The 22,390-nt window shown below is 47.7% G+C and overlaps 1 protein-coding gene across 4 annotated transcripts in view; it reads left to right on the plus strand.

Moving 5' to 3' along the window:
- LOC144726444 (protein flightless-1 homolog) overlaps window positions 1-22,390 on the plus strand; it is a 34,670-nt gene that overhangs the window by 3,444 nt on the left and 8,836 nt on the right. For 2 of the 4 annotated variants that reach the window (XM_078605165.1, XM_078605167.1), the window contains exons 4-24: window positions 190-270; window positions 543-628; window positions 1,702-1,866; window positions 2,292-2,395; window positions 3,024-3,199; window positions 3,793-3,950; window positions 4,238-4,322; window positions 4,976-5,123; window positions 7,438-7,580; window positions 10,482-10,697; window positions 11,934-12,116; window positions 13,454-13,536; window positions 14,031-14,105; window positions 15,714-15,797; window positions 15,896-16,067; window positions 16,463-16,570; window positions 17,373-17,564; window positions 18,870-19,085; window positions 19,442-19,581; window positions 20,180-20,459; window positions 20,599-20,753. In XM_078605165.1, the coding sequence (XP_078461291.1) occupies window positions 190-270; window positions 543-628; window positions 1,702-1,866; window positions 2,292-2,395; window positions 3,024-3,199; window positions 3,793-3,950; window positions 4,238-4,322; window positions 4,976-5,123; window positions 7,438-7,580; window positions 10,482-10,697; window positions 11,934-12,116; window positions 13,454-13,536; window positions 14,031-14,105; window positions 15,714-15,797; window positions 15,896-16,067; window positions 16,463-16,570; window positions 17,373-17,564; window positions 18,870-19,085; window positions 19,442-19,581; window positions 20,180-20,459; window positions 20,599-20,753 (3,050 nt within the window). Of the gene's footprint in view, window positions 1-189; window positions 271-542; window positions 629-1,701; window positions 1,867-2,291; window positions 2,396-2,459; window positions 2,751-3,023; window positions 3,200-3,792; window positions 3,951-4,237; window positions 4,323-4,975; window positions 5,124-7,437; window positions 7,581-10,481; window positions 10,698-11,933; window positions 12,117-13,453; window positions 13,537-14,030; window positions 14,106-15,713; window positions 15,798-15,895; window positions 16,068-16,462; window positions 16,571-17,372; window positions 17,565-18,869; window positions 19,086-19,441; window positions 19,582-20,179; window positions 20,460-20,598; window positions 20,754-22,390 lie in introns of those variants that run through there. The other 2 variants (XM_078605166.1, XM_078605168.1) reach the window with 2 other exon arrangements.

The following is a 22,390-nucleotide window of genomic DNA, read 5'->3' on the forward strand; positions in this document are numbered from 1 at the left end:
CGTTACGGCATAGTTCTCAACTACTTCCGTTAACATTCATACAATGTCAAATATTTACACTATGAGACCTCCTTTACCAGTGGCAAAACATATTAAAATATAGTAATAGGTTTTTACCTGTTACCGATCAAATATGCCAGACGGTTTGTGTCATTGTCTCGGTTAAATCTGGTTTTGGTATTTCTGCAGGCCATTGTTGCTCGGGCTAACAACCTGAAGAACAGCGGCGTTCCCAATGACATCTTTCAGCTGGAGGACCTTTCTGTCCTGGTGAGTCAAGGCCCTCGCGTGTCCATGGCCCACGACAGCGGGTGCTCGCCCAAGCGCTGCATACAGCAGAGAGGCTGCCAACAAATAGTGATTCCTAAGGGTCAACATCTTAATTTTCACATGAAATGTAAGATTGAATGTGGAAAGTCAGTAAATACCAAGTTATTATTATAGCTATTTTCTTCGGTAATTGTAATTGATTGTTGTGTTTGGTTAAACGGTAACAGCCGATGATCAGAGTTGTATTTTAAACCCGTGTTTGTCACACAAAGGACTTGAGCCACAACCAGCTGACGGAGGTCCCGCGGGAGCTGGATAAAGCACGCAACATGCTCGTCCTCAATCTAAGCCACAACAGGTATGGTATTACACCATTGGAACCTCATTTGCCAGTAAAAAATATGATAATTGGTTTTTTACCCTTCTATCTGGCAAAAAAACTGACACCTTTTTTACGAGGAGTCATGTTTGCATAGACCACAATACCTGCAGTCATAATGCAAACAAAAAACATAACTCTGATAATGTGCACTGTCTTTGAAGTTGATTGGTCCACACCCGAGACAGCTTTCCTTAGAGCCTAGTCTCAGATGGGTTGGACCATATGACGTCAAAAGGCGCGCAACTCAAAGACAATGCACCATCAGAGTATGAGAGCTCGGGGTAAGCATTTACACCATTGGAACCTCATTTGCCAGACTAGGCTCTAAGGAAAACTGTCTTGGGTGTGGAACAATCAACTTCAAGGACAGTGCACATTATCAGAGTTATGTTTTTTGTTTGCATTATGACTGCAGGTATTGTGGTCTATGCAAACATGACTCCTTGTACAAAAGGTGTCAGTTTTGTTGCCAGATAGAAGGGTAAAAAAACAATTATCAGGTATGGTCTTACTCCGCAACAAAAACACGGGTGATTGGTAATAGTAGTGAGCAACCACAGAAGTAAATAAACCATCTTGATTAACTCTGCCTCATAACCAAAAATATTTAGTAGCATCACGTTTTAGGAAAAAGTGCTTCCATTGCAGAGATCAATTTAGAAGTACATTTCTCGTGGCTATCCTTGCTTTCTCTATGCTCCCGATGATGAGTTATAGTAAATAAAAAAGCAGTTTAAAATGCCTCAATGATTAACAAACGTGCTCGGTGTTCACACACACACACTAAAAAACAACAGTACTTTAAAATGTTTACAGTCATGGCTGGCATTGCTTGTTATTGTTATTTTTATCATTGCTGCTTTTTCAAAATTTCTTGCTGTGATTTTTCACACCTGATGATGGATTGCTTGTGTTGCAATCGAAACGTCGTGAGAATTTTACCGTTTTATTTTTATTATTTTATTATTTTCCTTCTACGTGACTTTACCGAAAGAACCAATAACACGAATATCATTGCTGCTGCTGTTGATGATTAATGGTTCTTGTAGTATTGGGCCGTCGCTGCACAGCCAGCTGTTCATCAACATCACGGACCTCCTGTACCTGGACCTGAGCAACAACCGCCTGCAGAGTCTTCCCCCACAGATGCGGCGCCTCGTGCACCTGCAGACCCTCATCCTCAACAACAATCCGCTGCAGCACGCCCAGCTCCGGTGAGAGCATCGCATCTCGAGCACCGTTTACTCGGCACCGCTTCCACTAAGCCACTTTGTTAGATGGGTGTAATTTTCATCTCCGTATGGATTTCATAATTCGCGTAATCCGTATTGCACAATACAATGTGTATTTATATAGAATGTCTAAATGCAATCGCATTTGAAGATGTTATACCAAATGGGGGGATCTACGTCACAGAGGAAGCTTGTGCATTTTAAAATAAATTCAGTCATTTACCTGTCTAGTGCCTTATTCTGTATATATTTTTAGTACAATCATTGTCAACCCAACGTTTACATGTTTACATTTTATATGATGGTGAAGGAGGCATTACCACGTTAAGTCTAATATAGGAGAACGTTGGGTGTTTGGACTGTTTTGCTTGACATTTACAATTTTTCTTTTGACGTGGGTAATGCAGGCAATTGCCTGTCATGACGAAACTGCAGACTCTGCACTTGCGGAACACACAGCGGTCTCCGAACAACATGCCCGCGTCGCTGGATGCACTAAGCCACCTGACAGGTTATTGCAGCCTTGGTCTTGCATGCACATTGCTACCAATATAATCGCCATCATCATTGAAAACTGATTTATTTAAACGGATTTTTGTGTTTAGTTTGTTGTTCTTCCCGCCGCACCTCCGATTAGCACGATTGACTAAGTACGGTGCTAAAGAAGTTCAAGATACACACATACATTATCTAGTTTCACAGACATACACTTTTGCCCCCGTTCTGTCCTGTTGTTATCGTTAATTATAATGATGCTTGTTTACCTAGGAAAGTCTCACTGCGTTTTCAGTCTTGGAAGAGTTCTGTTGGATTTTCACAGTAGGAGGTGATGTTGGTCTGTGAAATTCCAGTTGAGTAATTTGCAGGTAACTTAGCATTGGCATGTTTGGCCAACACACAGTTATATATGCGTAGGATTTTGCAACCAATATTATCCATAATAAATTAAAAAAATAGGTTTAACAACGCATTATTATTTTTGACGTGATCTAACCTAAAAAAACCTTTATTACGCAGCAGTTATATATTACGGTTGTGAGTGCTATAACGGTTACTTGATCTGCGCGATGGGATCATCTTTACCTTTCTAGTAATTTCCATGTGAATCTCATAAGCGTCGTTCTGTTTCCATCGTCCAGACGTGGACCTGTCGTGTAACGACATGCCCAGCATCCCCGAGTGTCTCTACGCCCTGTCGACTCTCCGGCGTCTAAATCTGAGCGACAACCAAATCTCCGAGATGTCTCTCTGCATGGACCACTGGACCAACATGGAGACTCTCAACCTATCTCGGAATAAACTCGTTATGTTGCCTGTGAGGAGCGAACGTATACACACGCGCACTGCATTGCAAATACATTAAAGAAGATTCGGTTGACAAAACAAATCTTGAATCAAAATTTATTTCTCGTTTAGGCCATGTAATGGTCTGACCAAATTTGTATTGTTAGATCCCTCCACCACCCGATACGGCCAAACAAATCAAATGTTCACGTGTACAAGCATTGAATACAACCGCTTATTGTTTAGGTTCAATTATTGTTGTTTCAGCTTAGTCGGTAAGGTGAAGAAGCATTCTCGCAAACCAAATTTAGCGATTGTGAATATTGTTCTTCAACTTACCTGTCAGCTGAAACAATAATAATTGCTCGTTAGAGGTTTGTACTCGTGATAATTGGTTTGGCTGTGTTTGGTGGTGGAGCATCTTCACAACATAACTTCGGTCAAATCAATACGGGGCCTAACACAAACATCAATTATGAATCATAATATTGGCTGCTAAAAATGTACGTGTTAAGCTTTTGTCTTTACGATATGTCCCTTGTTTTTGTGTTACAACTTCCTTGAATTTCACTCCTGTGTCCCTCACATTGGTATCCACTCCCTCCTTCCTTGTCGTGTGATCAGATGGCTGTGTGCAAGTTATCCAAACTCAGAAAACTCTTCATCAACTCCAACAGTCTTAACTTTGAGGGCATCCCATCCGGGATTGGCAAACTGCAAAACCTGGAGCAATTTAGTGCCGCCAATAACAGCCTGGAGCTTATCCCAGAAGGCCTCTGCAGGTGAGAGAGATATTAACTGAAAATACGGAGATTTGTGAAATAACCGCAAATGCTTAATGATGATACAACTTGCCAATGGGACTGTTTGAAATGGAAAGCTTTTTTTTAAGATTCGACGATGAACGGAGATTGCATGTGGAAGAGGATGCCTTAGCTTTACCAACGCATTGTAGAGTTTCAGCTTTTGTTCAGCATCATCAGCTCGCCTAATGAAGATTCAGGAAGACCCTACAAAGTTATTGTTCCACTGTATGTGCTGGAAAATTGTCGATCGTTTTTGTTTTTAGGTGCAGAAAACTGAAGAAACTTATTTTGAATAAGAACTGCCTCGTGACGCTGCCTGAAACGGTCCACTTCTTACGTCTGCTTGAGGTATGATTGAGACCCCAAATGCCTTTCTTCACTGCTGATTCTAAACGTGATGAGTGTGATGTTAATGGGTGTTGACGCTGATGTTCACGAATCCGATCGCCACTGGCAGAGCCAGTGGGTGGGGTGGGGTGGCACGTGTCCCCCCAATGATCATTGGGGTTTATTAGTAATCGGCATTTTGCGACCCCCACTGCCACTGTGTAGCATATTATTACGTGCCAGGGACTCTATGAGATGATAGGACAATAGTCTGAGTCCATAATTGGCAATAAGTAATGGCAAAGCAGTTATAAGTGACTCAGAATTGTGCGCAGTTGCGTAAAGAAAGTACACGACTTCCCTGAAGGCAAACACCTTCAGCGAGCGCGATGCTGATCACACACGGTTCGAATTCAACCCTCGATCGATGGCTGTGCCATCACCGCACACGCGTCGAATAAAAAGCAAGGGACAAGTCATTACTTACTAACAACTCCTATTATATTTCATTGCTGTAGGGGTTGCCCCCCTACTGGAAAATCCTGGCTCTGCCATTGCCGATCGCTGAACATATCTCGACGGGGCCCTGTACTTGAACACCGTTTCCTAAATGAGACGGCGCATGTTAGCAGACTCGCTTGTTGGACTGCTTTTTCCCTGTTTTGCCATCACAGGTTCTGGATGTGAGGGACAACCCTAAGCTGGTGATGCCTCCTAAGCCAATGGATCGTTCGGCCGAGTGGTACAACATTGACTTCTCGCTGCAGAACCAGCTCCGTCAGGCCGGGGCATCTGCCGCTGCGGTGGCTGCTGCTGCTGCTGGTGCGTGTTGAGGTCTCCTCTGTGCGTTGTTATCGACGTGCCCTTCCATCTTCGGTGCATCCCGCACAACGACGTGGGTGCCTGCCCGGTTATGAGAAAGAACATGTATTGGCGGAATCGCGAATGCTAGTCCATGTCCTTGACACCAGGATACACTGCAGAGCTGATTTGTCTACTGACCACTGAGTTGTCATCCATAATGTATGTACATATGTTGAGCTTAATTTTCACTGTATGAAGCCAATCCTGCTAATCAGAGATGCTGGGGAAGGTCAATAAACTAAACACAAAAAAGCAGTGCTAAAGAAAATAATCTTTCAATCTAGATTTTAAAGTGCATAGCTCCAGCGGCTTCCTAACATCAGAAGGAAGAGCGTTCCAGATGGCTTCAGAAGTGCATCTGAAAGCATGCGATGCCGTGACCATCTTTGTTCGATGGCCCGCCAAAAGCCGCTGGAAGATGCCCCGACCATTCTTTTGCTTCAATGCGCTCCGCTGGCAGGCAAGATTGTGCCGGGTGGGTCTTGTAGCTCGCATGCCCAGCCACTGCATGCTTAAGCAGCTTCTGTTTGGCTGAATAGTAGAGACTAAATGGATGCACCTCAGACTAGAGACTAGATTGACTGATGTGGTACCGGAGGACCTGGAGCTGAGTGGACTTACTGATGACTGGTACCAGTCGTGTCCTCCTATTGAGAAGCCTCATCAAAGATGGCACTGGTCAGTTGAAAGTAGCCTTCCTCTAGAAGTAATGTGAAGCAGGCGGAGGAGTTCACGAAACAAGCAGAGTGCCAGGCGGCTTTAAAAACAACAAGGTGGGGAATGCAGCCGGTGCATCTGGCAGTCATTTCGGTTAACTCATAACACCTGGGTGTGTCCTGTGACCTCCCACCAGTGAGCCATTTGATACTTCACGTCAGAGGTCGCAACCGGGTACCCGATACCCGTACCCTACCCGATACCCGGCTACCCGTACCCGGCCAGGTACGGGTACAGGTAGCCGTTTGCGACCCTGGTGCAGCCGGGTACGGGTACGGGTAGGCCGTGAGTCACTGGTGAGTAACCGTTTGTCACTCATTTTGGGTAGGGTACAGGTAGGGAACGGGTACCCTTACCCGGCCGGGTACGGGTACGGGTACCCATTTGCAACCCTGGTGCGGCCGGGTACGGGTAAGGAATCAAAACCCGTTTGCGACCTCTGCTTCACGTCGCCTCAAAGTACATATGGCCTGATACAGGTGGCGTGGTGGCAAATGGTGGTTGTTCGAAGTCTTTTCAGATGTGTGCAGATGTGCTTACATGTCCGTATAGCCAGGGTGAATATGAACACACATCTTTAGTGTCTGAACGTTTGGTATATCTGCTGTGCTTGCTTGTGTTTTATATTTGTCTCTCTGAGTTGTGTTTGTGTGGAAGAGTGGTATTCATGGGTCATTACTCACCGTGGTCCAGGTTGTAAACTGAAATGCGATTTGAATTCAGAACATTTGCAAACTCAAGAATATCGAGAACTTGTTTAATATTTTCGCTCCTAAATGTATTCTGAATAAGATGAAACGTTATCCTCGTATTAGCAGATGGGCTTCCTACGAGTGCAGCTTAAACTTGTCTCTTCAAGCGTCGCGGTCCAAATTTGCTGCGAGCAGGTTTAAAATAGTACCTCATTCCATTTTAAAGTTTGTATGTGCAGCAGGGCGCGTTTGACAGCCTGTGCACACGTAACGTTCATTAATATGTTGACACTGCCACGACGTTCAAATGTTGAGTTGGGCTCAAGCCCATGAGCATTATTCACCTCGAGAGTGAAAACCCCATGAATAAGGGGCTGGGGGGAGGCCAGAGGTCGCAAACGGGTTTTGATTCCTTACCCGTACCCGGCCGCACCAGGGTCGCAAACGGGTACCCGTACCCGGCCGTACCCGTACCCTACCCGTACCCGGCCGGGTACGGGTACGGTACGGGTATCGACTACCCGATTGCAACCTCTGGGATGAAGCCATGTTGCAGGCGCACGCGGGTTGATTCTAGGAACTTGAATTGTGAGAAGAGATAAGACGTTGGGAAATGAGTGACAAACGGTTACTCACCAGTGACTCATGGCCTACCCGTACCCGGCCGCACCAGGGTCGCAAACGGGTACCCGTACACGTACCCGGCCGGGTACGGGTAGCCGGGTATCGGGTAGGGTACGGGTATCGGGTACCCGGTTGCGACCTTTGGGGGAGGCCTCACGACTGAGCGTGACCCCTCTCACGACTGAGCGTGACCCCTCTCACGACTGAGCGTGACCCCTCTTCTCCCAACAATACCACAGTGCCCGGAGGAGGCAGCACCAAGGATGTGATAGCACGCAAGATGCGCCTCCGGAGGCCCCTGGACTCGACGGAGGAGGACCAGGCCAAGCAGGTGCTGCAGGGCATGACGGACGTGGCGCAGGAAAAGAGTCGCCGCATGGACGTAAGTGTCAGGGCCCGGGTGAAAGGTCACGGTTTGGGCGGGGGGGGGGTGTGGGGCAGCACTGGGCCAAGGTTTGCGGCACCCTGTCACACGTCCAACGGTGCAGCGAATTTAATGTGAACTTGACACAGTCCGTCTGGTCGCCGCTTTGAGGTGCCAAAGTGAATTAGCTTATTTGGCTCGGGGGGGCATTTACTTGCGTGGACTGAGACAAGGGATGCTGTGTTGAACCCGCGATCAGGGAAGGCACTTACTTTCTCCCACTTTGGCCGCAGTTACGGCGTAATCTAATTTTGCTATCGGAGATAACGAGGGGATAGTTTTCCCTTGGTTTCAGCAAGGGGGAGTCACTGCTTCTTCTCAGATGTGGGCACTCTTCTGTAAAACTTTATTTCATTTTGATAAGAAGTGTAAGCTGGGATCTAATCTGCTTTTTGGGCATCACATAAATGAGCCATTGCCTTTGTGCTGTAATCCATACTTGGTGTCAGTTGTCATTTCCCACTCTCGGCTGCCCATGTGTCAGTGGGCTTTGTTTATCACTTAACGTCCCTTATAGCAATGTTCCATTCCAACTCGTTCATAATACTGTCATGCCAGTAATGTTTCGGACTCGGGCATGTTTGCCAATCCATGCGTTTCCCCTCGCGCCTCATTGAGCGTTTCAAAGCGCGATATCTTCCCCGTGGTCTTTGGCCCCGGTTTTGTCGTCTCGGAAACTTCACGGCCCAGCTGGATGGGGCTCAAACATCACGTTGTGTCACATCGGCCGTTGAAGAAGCCGAACTGATAAAAAGGGGGAAAAAAACCCCTGCAAGAAGCGTGGTGTGCGCCTGAGTAACCGAGCCTTGTTTTCATGGCCAAGCCGGCAGCTACCTATGGAACGAAAATATCTTTTTTGTAACACGACCACTTGGCACTCCTCTCCCCCTGCCTCCCCCCGGCCGCGGTGGGAATGGGAGGCAGTTAGAGTTACTTTAAGGGCTGCCACCAACGACAGTGCGCCATGCGGCCATCGGGCAGGCCATGCAGGCATCATAGGAGGTACGGTGGTGTGCATTTGTTTGCTTTCTAGAAGAGACTGCCGTTATTTGGCGCGTGACGTTGAGTGAAGTTTTTTGTTGTGTGATTTCGCGCCTCTTATCGTAGTGGTGCTTCGTTGGTAAGCGATACGGCAGAGAAATGTCGCGTACTTTTTCTGGTAACTTTTCCGACCCGACAGATGTTTGATGCACGTGCAAAACGGGAATAGGGAAAGGCGGGTTTTGACGCTTTGCGTATTGGATAAGACGATTCATCTTTTTTGTAATGGAAACTATCGTTAGTTCCTCTTTACTGTTGGATGAGAATGGTTCGATTTCAATCCTGAAATGCACCACTTCTTGGCGATGTACAGTGAGTGCCGTGTCCCATTTGTACAGGAATATGGAAATCCACATGGGGGTTGAAGGCGGTAATGTTACAACGTTGATATTTTACTGACCATTCTTGCGTCGTATGGAGATACACAAGGGTAGATCGAGTTTAGGTAACCAGTCAAGAGCATCATCCTGCGTAACCTGCATCTTGGGTTACATTTATACCCCAGGTCTCCATCGTGTTGACGCTAAGCGCGCTGCTGTTGTCGTCCGTGTGTCGTATGTGCTTTCTCCGTGTGTTGTCACGGTCGTATGCTCTTTCATTATGCGTCACACACGTTTTATTGTACATCTTATATAAGGTACAAGGTCGTACATCCGACTCTCTGGGTACTGATGTATAGGCAGCTGTGTGAAATGGTCAGATATGTGAATATCTATATAACTGTAAAATGACAGTACAACAATGCACAGATAGGTTACCTTGACAAACATGGGGAAATTATTAACAGTACACGGGAGGTCATCCAGTGTTTTCGAGATTAAGAATACGTTACTGTGTCAAAAGGTACCGTGTACAAATACTGCACCGGGTGTGGGGAGGGTCATTGGCCAGGGTAGAAATGTGACGGTCGGACATGTGACATTCTACTGTACGTTCTTTGTGCACGCTTTACACTGCAGTCCCGATCCAACACATCGGTGGCAACCGATCAACATCCGTGACGCTTATAAACCACCTATCGATTGACTTGGACCCCTAATCGATGATCTCGTGCTGCGCTAGAGATTCGTCGTTCCATTTGTTTTGCCGACCGTAATCGGTTATTGCTGAAACGTTATCTCCGTGACGTGACCCAGTGCCCCGGTGCGTTTTTCGCTTGTTGCAGAGGTGTCGCGGTTTCAATGTGACAGGCCGGCCCGGGTAAATAACCGTAGAAATACGGGTCGGCTACCTCAAAGTGGATATCAAAGATCCTGTGAAACCGTTCTAAAAGAGTAGGCCGTTGTGTGTTCACACACTTGATCGGCTTACAGTACTGACATCACCTTGACTCTATTTAAGACCAAAACAGGAGGACTTCTTCACAATTCTGGCCATCGCCTGATGCAGCTCGTTGTCATCACTAGCGAAACGTCATTCTCGAATTGCAAATGTTGTGGATGTACTCTCCAACACCGATGTGCTGCAGTCGTAACTAATTGGCACGTTTTGTTTACTCGACAAACATTGCAAATTGGCTGTGTTGGGTGGTGGCGGGTTTAACGACACATTTATATTTACGCGATCTAACCAAAAAAATCATTATGCATTGTGTGCCAGCATCATGATCCAAGTTAGAAAAACGACGAGAAAATTACCCAAATGGGATTACAAATAGCAATATCTCCCCCCCCAACTACTGTGAAACATAGCTAGCGCCTTCCTGATTATCCCCTGTGCTCGTAATCAATATTACACACGCGAGCACCCGAACAATAATTATCGTCATCAACAGGCTGACGAGAGAACGGTCGCTGCTGTCTCTGCTGTGGTGCGCAGCAAGAGATGGGCGAGCTGGGCTGCTCGGACCTGAAGGCGCGGCGATGGGACGAGGGGCTGGAGAAGCCGCAGATCGACTACTCCAACCTCTTCATCGAGGGCGTGGGCGGCCGTCCCGGCGTGGAAATGTGGCAGATCGACAACTTCTATCCGACGCCCGTGGACGACAACATGCACGGGAAGTTCTACGAGGCCGACTGCTACATTGTGCTCAAGGTGAGTGGCGGCATCATCTGTACATCTCGGTGGCAGTTCGGACAAAGGGGAGGTCCTGTAGCTAAGAGTGTACAAGGGAATGGGGGGGGGGGTCGTTGGAGCGGTGGTGTTGCAAGCTAGCGTGTACCGCACTACGAGCCCGGCGGCCTGAGTTCGATTCCTGGCCACGGCTAATGTTCGTCTGTCGAGAGAGATATTTGAACTTATTGTGACTCCCTTCCCACCACCCCATCACCAACCAACCTGCATTAACAAACAACGACACTGTTTCATGCGAGGTTGACATACAACCCCATGACCGACGTAGAATGGGGGGATACCTTCAGTAGTGGATTTGACAAAGTGCTGGAAATAACTGTAAATATTTAGGTTTATAAGTTAAACTACCACACAACGATATAGTCCTGCATATCAGGACTGCTTTTGGAACTACTTTTTGCGTTTAGTTTGTTGTTATTTCCCCCGGACCTCTGATTAGCACGGTTGGCGACGTATGGCGCAAAAAAAGTTCAACATACATGCATAAAACATCTCGCTGAGTCTTTACGGCAAACTCCTGCTTCAGTACTGGCACGCAGCATTACTGGCATGCAGTATTTTGAAAGGCAAGCAGCCTATCAATTTGCTGTCGTGGTAGAAAACATGCCAGGAAGCCAGCCAGCAAGCCAGCCTCTAGGAAAGCCTCGCAAATCAACCTTCTTCTTTTGCACGGCTGATTTAGATGCAGAGCAGCAACTTCAATTTCACATTCAGGTGGTCAAGCTAGACAACAGCAGCAGGAGCAGCGGAGTGTATCGCTGCGATGTCTCGTTGGTATTTGTGGATCGGGCATTGCGTATGGTATATTCTGGATGACCACAGTCGCACACTGGAGAGTTTTAACCTTCTTGATTCTTTCGGTAAAGTCACGTAGAAGGGAAGTAATAAAACAGACCTGGTCTTCACCTGAGGACGGCTGCTTGCGTTGTGGCCGAAACGTCGTGAGAATTATTTTATTATGTTTTATTTTTATTATTTTATTACTTCCCTTCTACGTGACTTTACCGAAAGAACCAAGAAGATGAAACCCTTTCAGTCACGAAAGCTTTAAATGGAGAGTTTTCATTTATTTAACGATGATAGAGAGAGGAGAGAGAGCGGGGGGGGGGGGAGGGATGGGGCGAGTCGGTTGGTTGGACATGGCGGGTGGCGAGAAACCCGCAAAGGTTTGAATGGCCGCGTCGACGTCTGCCGCAGACGTTCTCGTCGCGCGAGGTGTCGGACCAGGCGTGGCAGATCTTCTACTGGATCGGCAGCGAGTGCACGCTCGACAAGAAGGCGTGCGCCGCCATCCACGCCGTCAACCTGCGCAACTTCCTCGGCGCAAAGTGCCGCACGCTGCGCGAGGAGATGGGCGACGAGAGCCCCGAATTCTGCGCCGTACGTCCGCGTGCCCTCTCCATGTCTCGCTTCGCCGTTGCGCCGTCGCGTTGCCGCCTCGTCCAGGGCCGCGGGCCAAAAGGCGTGGAAGCGTCCGCATGCAAAATTCATTCACAGGGGAGGTGTGGCCCCCACAGGGCCGTCAGAACCAAACCCATGCCCTAGCAGCCCTCCAGGCCCTCCAGACTGCTGCCCGTAAACTTGTATAGGGCACGGATTGCAGGGATTCATATTCTTGGTTCTTTCGTTAAAGTCACGTAGAAGGGAAATAATAAAATAATACAAATATAAAACAATAAGAATTCTCACGACGTTTCGACTGCAACACAAGCAATCATCATCAGGTGTGATTGCTTGTGTTGCAGTCGAAACGTCGTGAGAATTTTTATTGTTTTATATTTGTATTATTTCATTATTTCTCTTCTACGTGACTTTACCGAAAGAACCAAAAATATAGATACAAATGACATTTATTTATCCCTGAGTGTTGAGACTTTCTTTCCAGGAGGGTTTTGCATTGGGTTGGTTGACAACTACCGTCAATGATACTTTGGCATGTGGTAGGAAACTAGAGTACGCAGGGAAATCCATTAATTAATGGATTTATTCGAGGGGTCAAGTTTCAAGCTCTGCACAAATGCATTTAGTTCGTTGCTGAATTTGGAACTCCCGGCATCTTCGCAGCCCAAGCCCTATAACGCCTGCCATTTCCCAGGCAGTCAACCATCCAATTACTAACCAGATGAAAAACTCTGCTTAGCTTATTATGTCTGAAGAGAGCTGGTGCTTGCAGGGTGAATTTACTTGCAAGCGCAAAGGCAGCAACTGTCCTAAAGAGTAACTGAACTGAGTGTACTTTTGTATTTCTGTCCACGTGCTAATTGAGTGTGAATGAGCAGATTATAAATAGCCAGAGCAATGCACGCACTTGGAATTTCTACGTGGAAATTATCTGTAATTGTTTTCCCTTGGCTCTGCTGTTGATATATATGTTAGTGTGGTCCAACCATTTTTACATTCTATAATGTTACAGTCGTCATCAGTGATAATCAATCCACTGCTGGCTGAAGGCCTCACCAGTAACAATGCACCTTGCACCAGCACACAAATTATATTTCATCAAAGATCACTGGGAACTGAATCGTGAGAAATGCAGAGGCCAACCAACCACGTGAACAAGTGGAGTTTAACAAACGTTTTTTTTCCTGGCCATCGTCCACGTACAATCAGTCAGTCGGACTTCGGAAAAGAGGAATGGGTATTAGAGTACGTGCGTGTATAAAATGGTACATAAAGACGGCCTATTGTATTGTGTTTTTGCTTGTTTTCCTTTGAAGGTGTTTAACAACAAGCTGGCTTACATCGAGGGGGGCAGTCCCAGTGGCTTCTTCACGGTGGAAGAGACCGTCTATGTGACCCGGTACTGAGCCGACTGAATATAGCGCCATTCACAATAATACAATCATAGCTGTATTTACTTCTTCACTGCCTACATTGTTTTGTTTTCATTTTTGATTTTTTTGATTTACATTTCGATGCTGAATTTAACACTTTCCAACCAAGATTTAAAACGTAAATGAATTTAGCTCTGCCCGTCTGTGTCTGTCCATAGATTGGGGTCGGCACGTTAACACTTGCAAATATTAATTATCCAACAGTAACTAAATGCTTTATGTGTTGCTTTTAGTGACGTAACCTCGAGAGACTTGGCCAAATTGGTCAAAGGGCTGCCCAAAACTTGATGATTAATACCAGCACTGAAAAAAATATCCGTGGCGGCCAAGGACGTGACGTCATTCGTGTGACGTCATCTCTCTACGCCACAAGTCATCTGCACGCCACCCCCCCTCCCCGATGATGTCATCACGTGTGACTGCAGAAAATAAAAGCATCGTTTGTGCACCGCGTGCGCAGCATGTACCGCTGTTACGGCAAGAAGAACATCAAGCTCGAGCCGGTTCCTGTGACGGGAAGCTGCCTAGACCCAAGGTGAGGTGCACTGTGGGAGCCACACTACGCTTGAGTGCAATGTCGCAGCAAATGCAGTTATAACAGTACAAGGCAGGTACGCAATAATATTTATATATTTTTTTAGCAATGCGAAGCCTTGAGGTTGTCATTTATCCTACGTCCTTGTTCTCTTCACACATATCCTTTCTTCTCAATGTCCTCCACACTCTTCTCATCTCCAAACTGCAGACAATTCAAATGCTGCTGCCAGGCTCCTGATCCCATGACGGAAATGAAACCACATCACCCCAATGCTTCAATCCCTCCACTGGCTCTTAATCCAATCCCGGCTCAATTTCAAGGTCGCATGCACGGTCCACAAGATCCTGCATGGACTTGCCCCTGCCTACTTCTCCCCTCCACGCACTCTACTAGCTCTCCCCTCTCATCTCACTCTACTCGCCTCCACGCACTCTCCTACTTCTCCCCTCTCATCTCACTCCACTCCCCTCCACGCACTCTCCTACTTCTCCCCTCTCATCTCACTCTACTCCCCTCCACGCACTCTCCTGCCTCTCCCCTCTCGTCTCACTCTACTCCCCTCCACGCACTCTCCTACTTCTCCCCTCTCATCTCACTCTACTCCCCTCCACGCACTCTCCTACCTCTCCCCTCTCATCTCACTCTACTCCCCTCCACGCACTCTCCTGCCTCTCCCCTCTCATCTCACTCTACTGCCCTCCACGCACTCTCCTACCTGTCCCCTCTCATCTCACTCTACTCCCGTCCACACACTCTCCTACCTCTCCCCTCTCATCTCACTCTACTCCCCTCCACGCACTCTCCTACCTCTCCCCTCTCATTTCACTCTACTCCCCTCCACGCACTCTCCTCCCTCTCCCCTCTCATCTCACTCTACTCCCCTCCACACACTCTCCTACCTCTCCCCTCTCATCTCACTCTACTCCCCTCCACGCACTCTCCTACCTCTCCCCTCTCATCTCACTCTACTCCCCTCCACACACTCTCCTACCTCTCCCCTCTCATCTCACTCTACTCCCCTCCACACACTCTTCTACCTCTCCCCTCTCATCTCACTCTACTCCCCTCCACGCACTCTCCTACCTCTCCCCTCTCATTTCACTCTACTCCCCTCCACGCACTCTCCTACCTCTCCCCTCTCATCTCACTCTACTCCCCTCCACGCACTCTTCTACCTCTCCCCTCTCATCTCACCCCACTCCGCCAACCAAGGCTTTCTGTCGAAGCCCACAGGCCACATTTACCCAGTGGGAGGTCGCTCATTTTCCTTTGCTGCGCCCACGGTCTGGAACTGCCTTCCCAGCCATTACAACCGTCCCATAAACTCTCCCTGCCCTTATTTTAAGTCCAGCCTCACACACCTTCATTTTTTCCTCTGCCTATAAATCACTGCCTCTGTCGAAATAGTAATACAATCATTCTGTTTCTGTATAGTGTCTTGAGATGCAGTCATATTTCAGTTACCCAAGAGACAGGATTTGTATTCATTCTGGTCGAAGTAAGATGTTGTACGTGAGTAGCCTTTATGAATCCGTAGTCGTGTACATTTTACAAAGAGTGATATTGAAATTACATAAGAATTGTAACCCTCTTGCCCTGTCATAGGTTTGTGTTTATGCTGGATAAAGGACTCACGATTTACATCTGGAAGGGACTGTATGCGAAACTTGGAGCCAAAACCAAGGCCAGGTAATCAAGGCTTATTCAGTTAATGTTTGAAATAATGATCATTAAAATATATGTTTTACAGAGACAGCAAATGACCAAGTGCTTGTGCCTACTGTTAGGCTTTTTGCAGAGAAGATCAACAAGAACGAGCGCAAGGGACACGCGGCAATCGAAGTTCTGGTGCAGAACCAAGAACCGGCTGAGTTTTGGGACATCCTGGGAGGGCAGCCCGAAGAGATCAAGTGTCATGTGCCCAAGGACTTCAGCCCTCCGCGGCCAAAACTTTACAAGGTAAAACCCTTGGCACTCTGGCCTGTGAGGGGCCACCACACTCACGGAGAGACCTTGGCACAGCGGTGATTGATGCGTCTTGTGCGCATGTGCGTGCGCATATGTGTGTGTGCATATCGGTGGCGAGAGGTAGTTTAGCGGTTAGTCCGTATGCCCTATGAACCCGGCGACCCGAGTTCGATTCCCGCTCAAGGCCAACACCCAGTGATGATTATCTTAACTGGTCCTGGGCCTCCTTTAGGTTGACTCCGTCTCAAATGAGTACCTAGTGTGGTGTGTAAATATTGCCTCGTCTGCCGTACGGCCATCATAGGTGCTTGACAACAGCACTTGCCCCAACAGTCTGTTAAGGTTATATGGGGGGGGGGGATCTTTGTCTATGTCTTTGTGTATAGGTGGGGCTAGGACTTGGATACCTGGAGCTTCCGCAGGTGAACTACCGCCTGTCCGTGGAACACACCAACACCAAACTCACCAGAGACCTGGCACCAGATCAAAGGCTGGTAAGTGTACGGCTAGAACGGCGACTTGTGTTCAAGTTAAGCTTCGATTTTAAGACGTAATGTTTGATGATATGCATGTGTGACTGCCAAGTCTGCCAGTACGGGGCAGTGTTGTGATGTTTGTTTGTTTTTTCCAAATGAAATAACTTGAAAGTAAATTGTAATATTTGGTAAGTTTGGACTGTGATGCCAGCACACATGGCCAACTTCCTTATCGAAGAGCATCACGGGGTCTTTGATGTCCGCTGTGTTTTCTGGTCAATACTCCTGCAGCATTAGCCAGGGTGGCCACTGGGCTCGAACCGCGAACCTTTGCAACAAGTGGCAAACACTCGACCAGAATCAAAATCTTTATTTAGACTGGAGGAGGAATCCGATGAGCTATGAAGCTCTTTTTCACACATGTCCCAGTAATGGGGCGGGTCAACGAGTTACAACAGCGAACGATACAAAGAAACTTTAAGGAGCGCTAAATAGAGAAATAGGTAAGAAATTCACTAAATGTAAATAAATAATCGATACATTCATTATAGAAAAAGTCAGATTTATCACACAAAAAAACCAAAAGTACTTTTATTTTACCGGGTAAGGCCCGACTGAGTTATCAAGCTTGGGGCAAGGCAGAAAAAACTACAACAATAAAACACTCCCAGACCAAAGCAAGACAACACCAACACAGTTAGTCCCTCAATAAAATACCACATCAAGATTGAACCGTGGGGCGCAAGTTCACTCCAGAGAGAGAGAGAGAGACGTAAACGAGAGTGAACCCTGAGCGGAGGCCGGTTCCCCGTGCACGCAGGTGCAGAGCCTCCTGGACACGCACGGCGTCTACATCCTGGACTGCGCGTCCGACGTGTTCGTGTGGATCGGACGGCGCTCCCCGCGCCTGGTGCGCGCCGCGGCCGGCAAGCTGGCGCAGGAGCTGTGCAGCCTCGTGCAGCGGCCGGCGCACGCGGTGGTGACGCGCAGCCTGGAGAGCACGGAGACGCAGGTACGGGGGGGGGGGGAGGGGCCTGCTCGCCTGTCGTCGCAGGCAGCTACGTTGCTATCGCGCGTCACCGTCATGCTGTCGCTACGTAGCTATAATGCTTTGCTACGTCACTCACGTGCATCGCTGTCACGCAACTTTTTCACGCATCTCTATCACGCACCTCTCACGTATCACAAGCAAGCATTGCGACATCGCTAACAGGCATCGCGATCATGCATCACTCCATCCCTATCGTACGTCGCTACATCACTATCACGCATCGTTGTCATGCGTCACTACATCACTATGTAACTACATCGCTATGTAGCAATGCCCTATGCCTTATGCAGGACGCCGCTGTGGCAAGTTAACTACCTCGCCTGGCATGCAGGAGGTCGATCAAGACCCTGACGCCTGTATATTTTGAGTTTGCATGTTCTCCCCGTGGTCGTGTGGATTTTTCTCCAGGTGTTTCCTTACACATTTAGAAACATGAGTTGAGTGTATTTGGCTACTAAACATTTCTACATGATAAGCCACTTGGTTGGGCTATCATTTGTGGCCAGATCGCTTCAGAAAAAAGAGCTATATAGCTCAGTGGGCCTTACCTGGTAAAACTAAAAAATTTTAGTTTAGTTTGATCTGTCATGCATCGCTACATCATGCATCGCTATCATGTATTGATGTAACACGAGCATGCGATGTAGCTTGATAGCTTTGGCCTGCATCGTAGAACAGAGTGGCAACCTCATAAACCCAGACACGCGCATAAAATGTGTTGGTCTCTCGAATGACCAATTTCAGAGTCGACACCTACACAGACCACCTGAATTCAATCCTTGGTTTCCGACTTTAAGAACAGCAGCTTAACCCATCTCGACCCGGCCACCAAAGCCATATTGAAATTAATTACAGTTCTACGAAGCATAATAAAGCATGGGCACTTGCTTGAATATCATTGGTCATCTTTGCAGTGGCTTTGTGCTAGCTATCGAACAAAGACGGTCACTTCATCACATGCTTTTAGATGCGCTTCTGCGGCCATCTGAAGCGCTCGTCCTTCCGATATTAGGAAGCCACTGGAGCTATGCACTTCTAAATCTATATTTCAAATTAATTTCTTTAGAAGTACTTTTTGTGTTTAGTTCGTTCTCCTTCCCGCGCACCTCTGATTAGCGCGGTTGGCTACGTACGGTGCGAAAGAAGTTCAACACACATAGAGGCCGTAACACTCGCGTGTAGACGTGTGCGATGCTCGACTTGTACGGTACACCCTTGTGAAATAAATAGACAATACTCTGACTGTTTATTTTGTTTGCTTCGCAGGTGTTCAAGTCAAAGTTCAAGAACTGGGACGACGTGCTGAAGGTGGACTACACGCAGAGCGCCGAGAGCATGAGGCGCGTCGAGGCCCCAATACCGACGGCGTCGACGACGACCGCCGACGAGGTGGACATCACCGACCCCAAGAAAGAGAAGCAGATGAAGGCCGACCTCTCCGCTCTCTTCCTGCCCCGCCAGGCGCCCATGCCTTTCACTGAGGTCAAGCAGCTCCCAGGCTCACCGGCCATCTTCTCGCTCGCTCACTCACTCACTCACTCTCTCTCGCTCACTCTCTCACTCTCTCTCTCTCACTCTCTATTTCTCTCACTCTCGCTCGCTCACTCTCGCTCATTCATTCTCTCTCTTACACTCACTCTCTCGCTCTTACTCGCTCTCATTCACACTCACTCTCTCACTCACTCTCTCGCTCTGTCTCACTCTTACTCTCTCTTTCACTCAATCTCTCTCTTTCTCATACGATATATATCAGTATCGCCAGATCGTCGCGAACCTGGTTGTAACCATGTGGTGCCACTTTCACTGCGGACGCCACCCCCTCCCCCCCCCCCCCCCAGGCCGAGCAGCTGATGGAGGAGTGGGGCGACGACCTGGACGGCATGGAGGCCTTCGTGCTGGAGGGAAAGAAGTTTGTGCGTCTCCCCGAAGATGAACTGGGCCACTTCTACACAAACGACTGCTACGTCTTCCTGTGCCGGTGACCACGCCATCTGAGCTCTGTTCTCACCCAGCTGGCCCTGTGGTCACCCAGCTAGCAATGCGATTACCCAGCTTGCAATGCGATTACCCAGCTAGCAATGCGATTACCCAGCTAGCAATGCAATTACCCAGCTTGCAATGCGATTACCCAGCTAGCAATTCGATTACCCAGCTAGCAATTCGATTACCCAGCTAGCAATGCGATTACCCAGCTAGCAATGCGATTACCCAGCTTGCAATGCGATTACCCAGCTAGCAATGTTATAACACAACTGGCCTTGTGATCACCCAGCTAGCGAAGGTGCACACTGCACTATGCACCTGGTTGCACGAGTTTGATTCCTGGCCACGGCTAACATCATTGGCGAGTTATATCAGAACCGGCCCTGTTGCCCCCTCTTTCACCAAACCGCTTTGACCAGCGTGGTGAAGAATAGTTAAACAAACCCCCATGACCAACAACGCGGCACGGGGGATGGGCTTTCATCCGACAGTCGATTGACAAGAGTATTCAGTCATTCTTGCTCTCAGTACCTGGAGATAACTGAAGATATTCTCTCGTTTGCCCCCACGACCACCACCGCTCAATTTGACAGGTACTGGATGCCTGTTGAGTGCGAAAACACGGCAGAGGAAGGAGGCGAGGCCGGGGCTCCCGGGGAGGCCGGGGCGGGCGCGGCTGACACTGGGGGGGAGGCCGTGGAGCCCAGTGCGGCGAGGCCGGACAAGTCGTCGGCGGAGGCCACAGGCGTGGAGGAGGACATGCAGTGCGTGGTGTACTTCTGGCAGGGCCACGACGCCTCAAACATGGGCTGGCTCACCTTCACGTTCAGCCTGCAGAAGAAGTTTGAGAGCCTCTTCCCCGGCAAGCTGGAGGTGGGGGCGGCTGACATCTGCGCCGGAGATTTCTGCTGGAGATTGCCTTCGATGTGATGGTCATCATCATCACCATGATCGTCTTCAAAGCTGCGTGCCAATGCGACGCGTGAGTGACACTTTGCGCGCGGCTGTGCAGGTGGTGCGGATGACGCAGCAGCAGGAGAACCCCAAGTTCCTGTCGCACTTCAAGAGGAAGTTTCTCATTCACCGGGGCCACAGGAAGATCACGGATAACGATGCGCAGCCGAGCCTGTACCATGTGCGCAGCAACGGCAGCGCGCTGTGCACACGGTAGGAGCTCAGTGCCCCGCTTCATGCACCCCCCCCCCCACCACCTCCCCGCCCTGTTTTTCCCGCTGCCGCTGCGTTCGCGACAAAAACGTCCGCCGTGCTTTATCGCCGTTTTGCACCTTGAAATTGACCGTATTTTCCAAATTATAATGCACTCCGGAAATGTAGGGCACACCAAGCGATTCCCTTTGGGGTTAATGTTGAAAAAGAAAAAGTGCTTTATGATCGGGAGAATACGTTATGGAGAGACATCGTTCAGATGATGATCACGCACGCGCTGCTTTCAAATGGGCATGTCTTCCGGAAGATCATTCTGAAAGCCTGGTTAGTTCTGCTCTTCCATACCCCCTGGGTGCTAATGTATTGCTGCGGTGTCTAACCATCTTCCGGAAGATGATAATTGCGAACGCGATCAGAGTAGAAACCCCTCTTAACGACGGTAATTGGTCCCACGAAACCGGTCGTTAAGTGATTTGCTCGTTAAGCGAGCATAGGAAATACACGTTGAAGGCTTAATTCGTTCCGATAGCATCGAAAGTGACCCTTTTTCACCCACAAAACGTACTTTATAATATTTAAACAATCGATATGAATACATAAAGATATCAACAACATTATAAACAAATAATATTAAAAGAAACATAGTTAAGCAATTAATTTATTAATACTTACTGTACGTACAGCAGCCTGTTGTTAACAGGGAAATGGTCGGTAAAGGGGCTCTATGGAGGCCCGTCGTTAAGCGAATAGTTGTTAATAGTTGTTAAAAGGGGTGGTCTACTCTACACCACTACATACTACACCACTACATACTACACCACTACATACTACACCACTATACATTACACCACTATACATTACACCACTATACATTACACTACTATACATTACACTACTATACATTACACCACTATACACTACACCACTATACACTACACCACTATACATTACACCACTATACATTACACCACTATACATTACACCACTATACATTACACCACTATACATTACACTACTATACACTACACTACTATACATTACACCACTATACATTACACCACTATACATTACACTACTATACATTACACTACTATACATTACACCACTATACACTACACCACTATACATTACACCACTATACACTACACCACTATACATTACACCACTATACATTACACTACTATACACTACACTACTATACATTACACCACTATACACTACACTACTATCTCTACACTATACACCACGCAACTATACAATACACTACTATACATTACACCACTATACACTACACTACTATACACTACACTATACACTACACTATTATACATTACACTATTATACACTACACCACTATGGATTACACCACTATACACTACACCACTATGGATTACACCACTATACACTACACTACTATCTCTACACTACCATACACTACACTATTATCCACTACACTAGTATACACCACACAACTATACACTACTATACACTACACTAAAAACTACTATACACTACACTATACACTCCACATTTGGCTCTATGGAGGCCCATCATTAAGACACAGGGGTGGTCGTTAAGAGGGGTTCTACTGTAAAACGCATGCGCAGGCAGACGACGAATATTCTCCGGATAGTAAG

The sequence above is a fragment of the Lampetra planeri genome, chromosome 23 (genome assembly GCF_965212315.1).
Source record: "Lampetra planeri chromosome 23, kcLamPlan1.2.h2, whole genome shotgun sequence".
Taxonomy (NCBI): domain Eukaryota; kingdom Metazoa; phylum Chordata; class Hyperoartia; order Petromyzontiformes; family Petromyzontidae; genus Lampetra; species Lampetra planeri.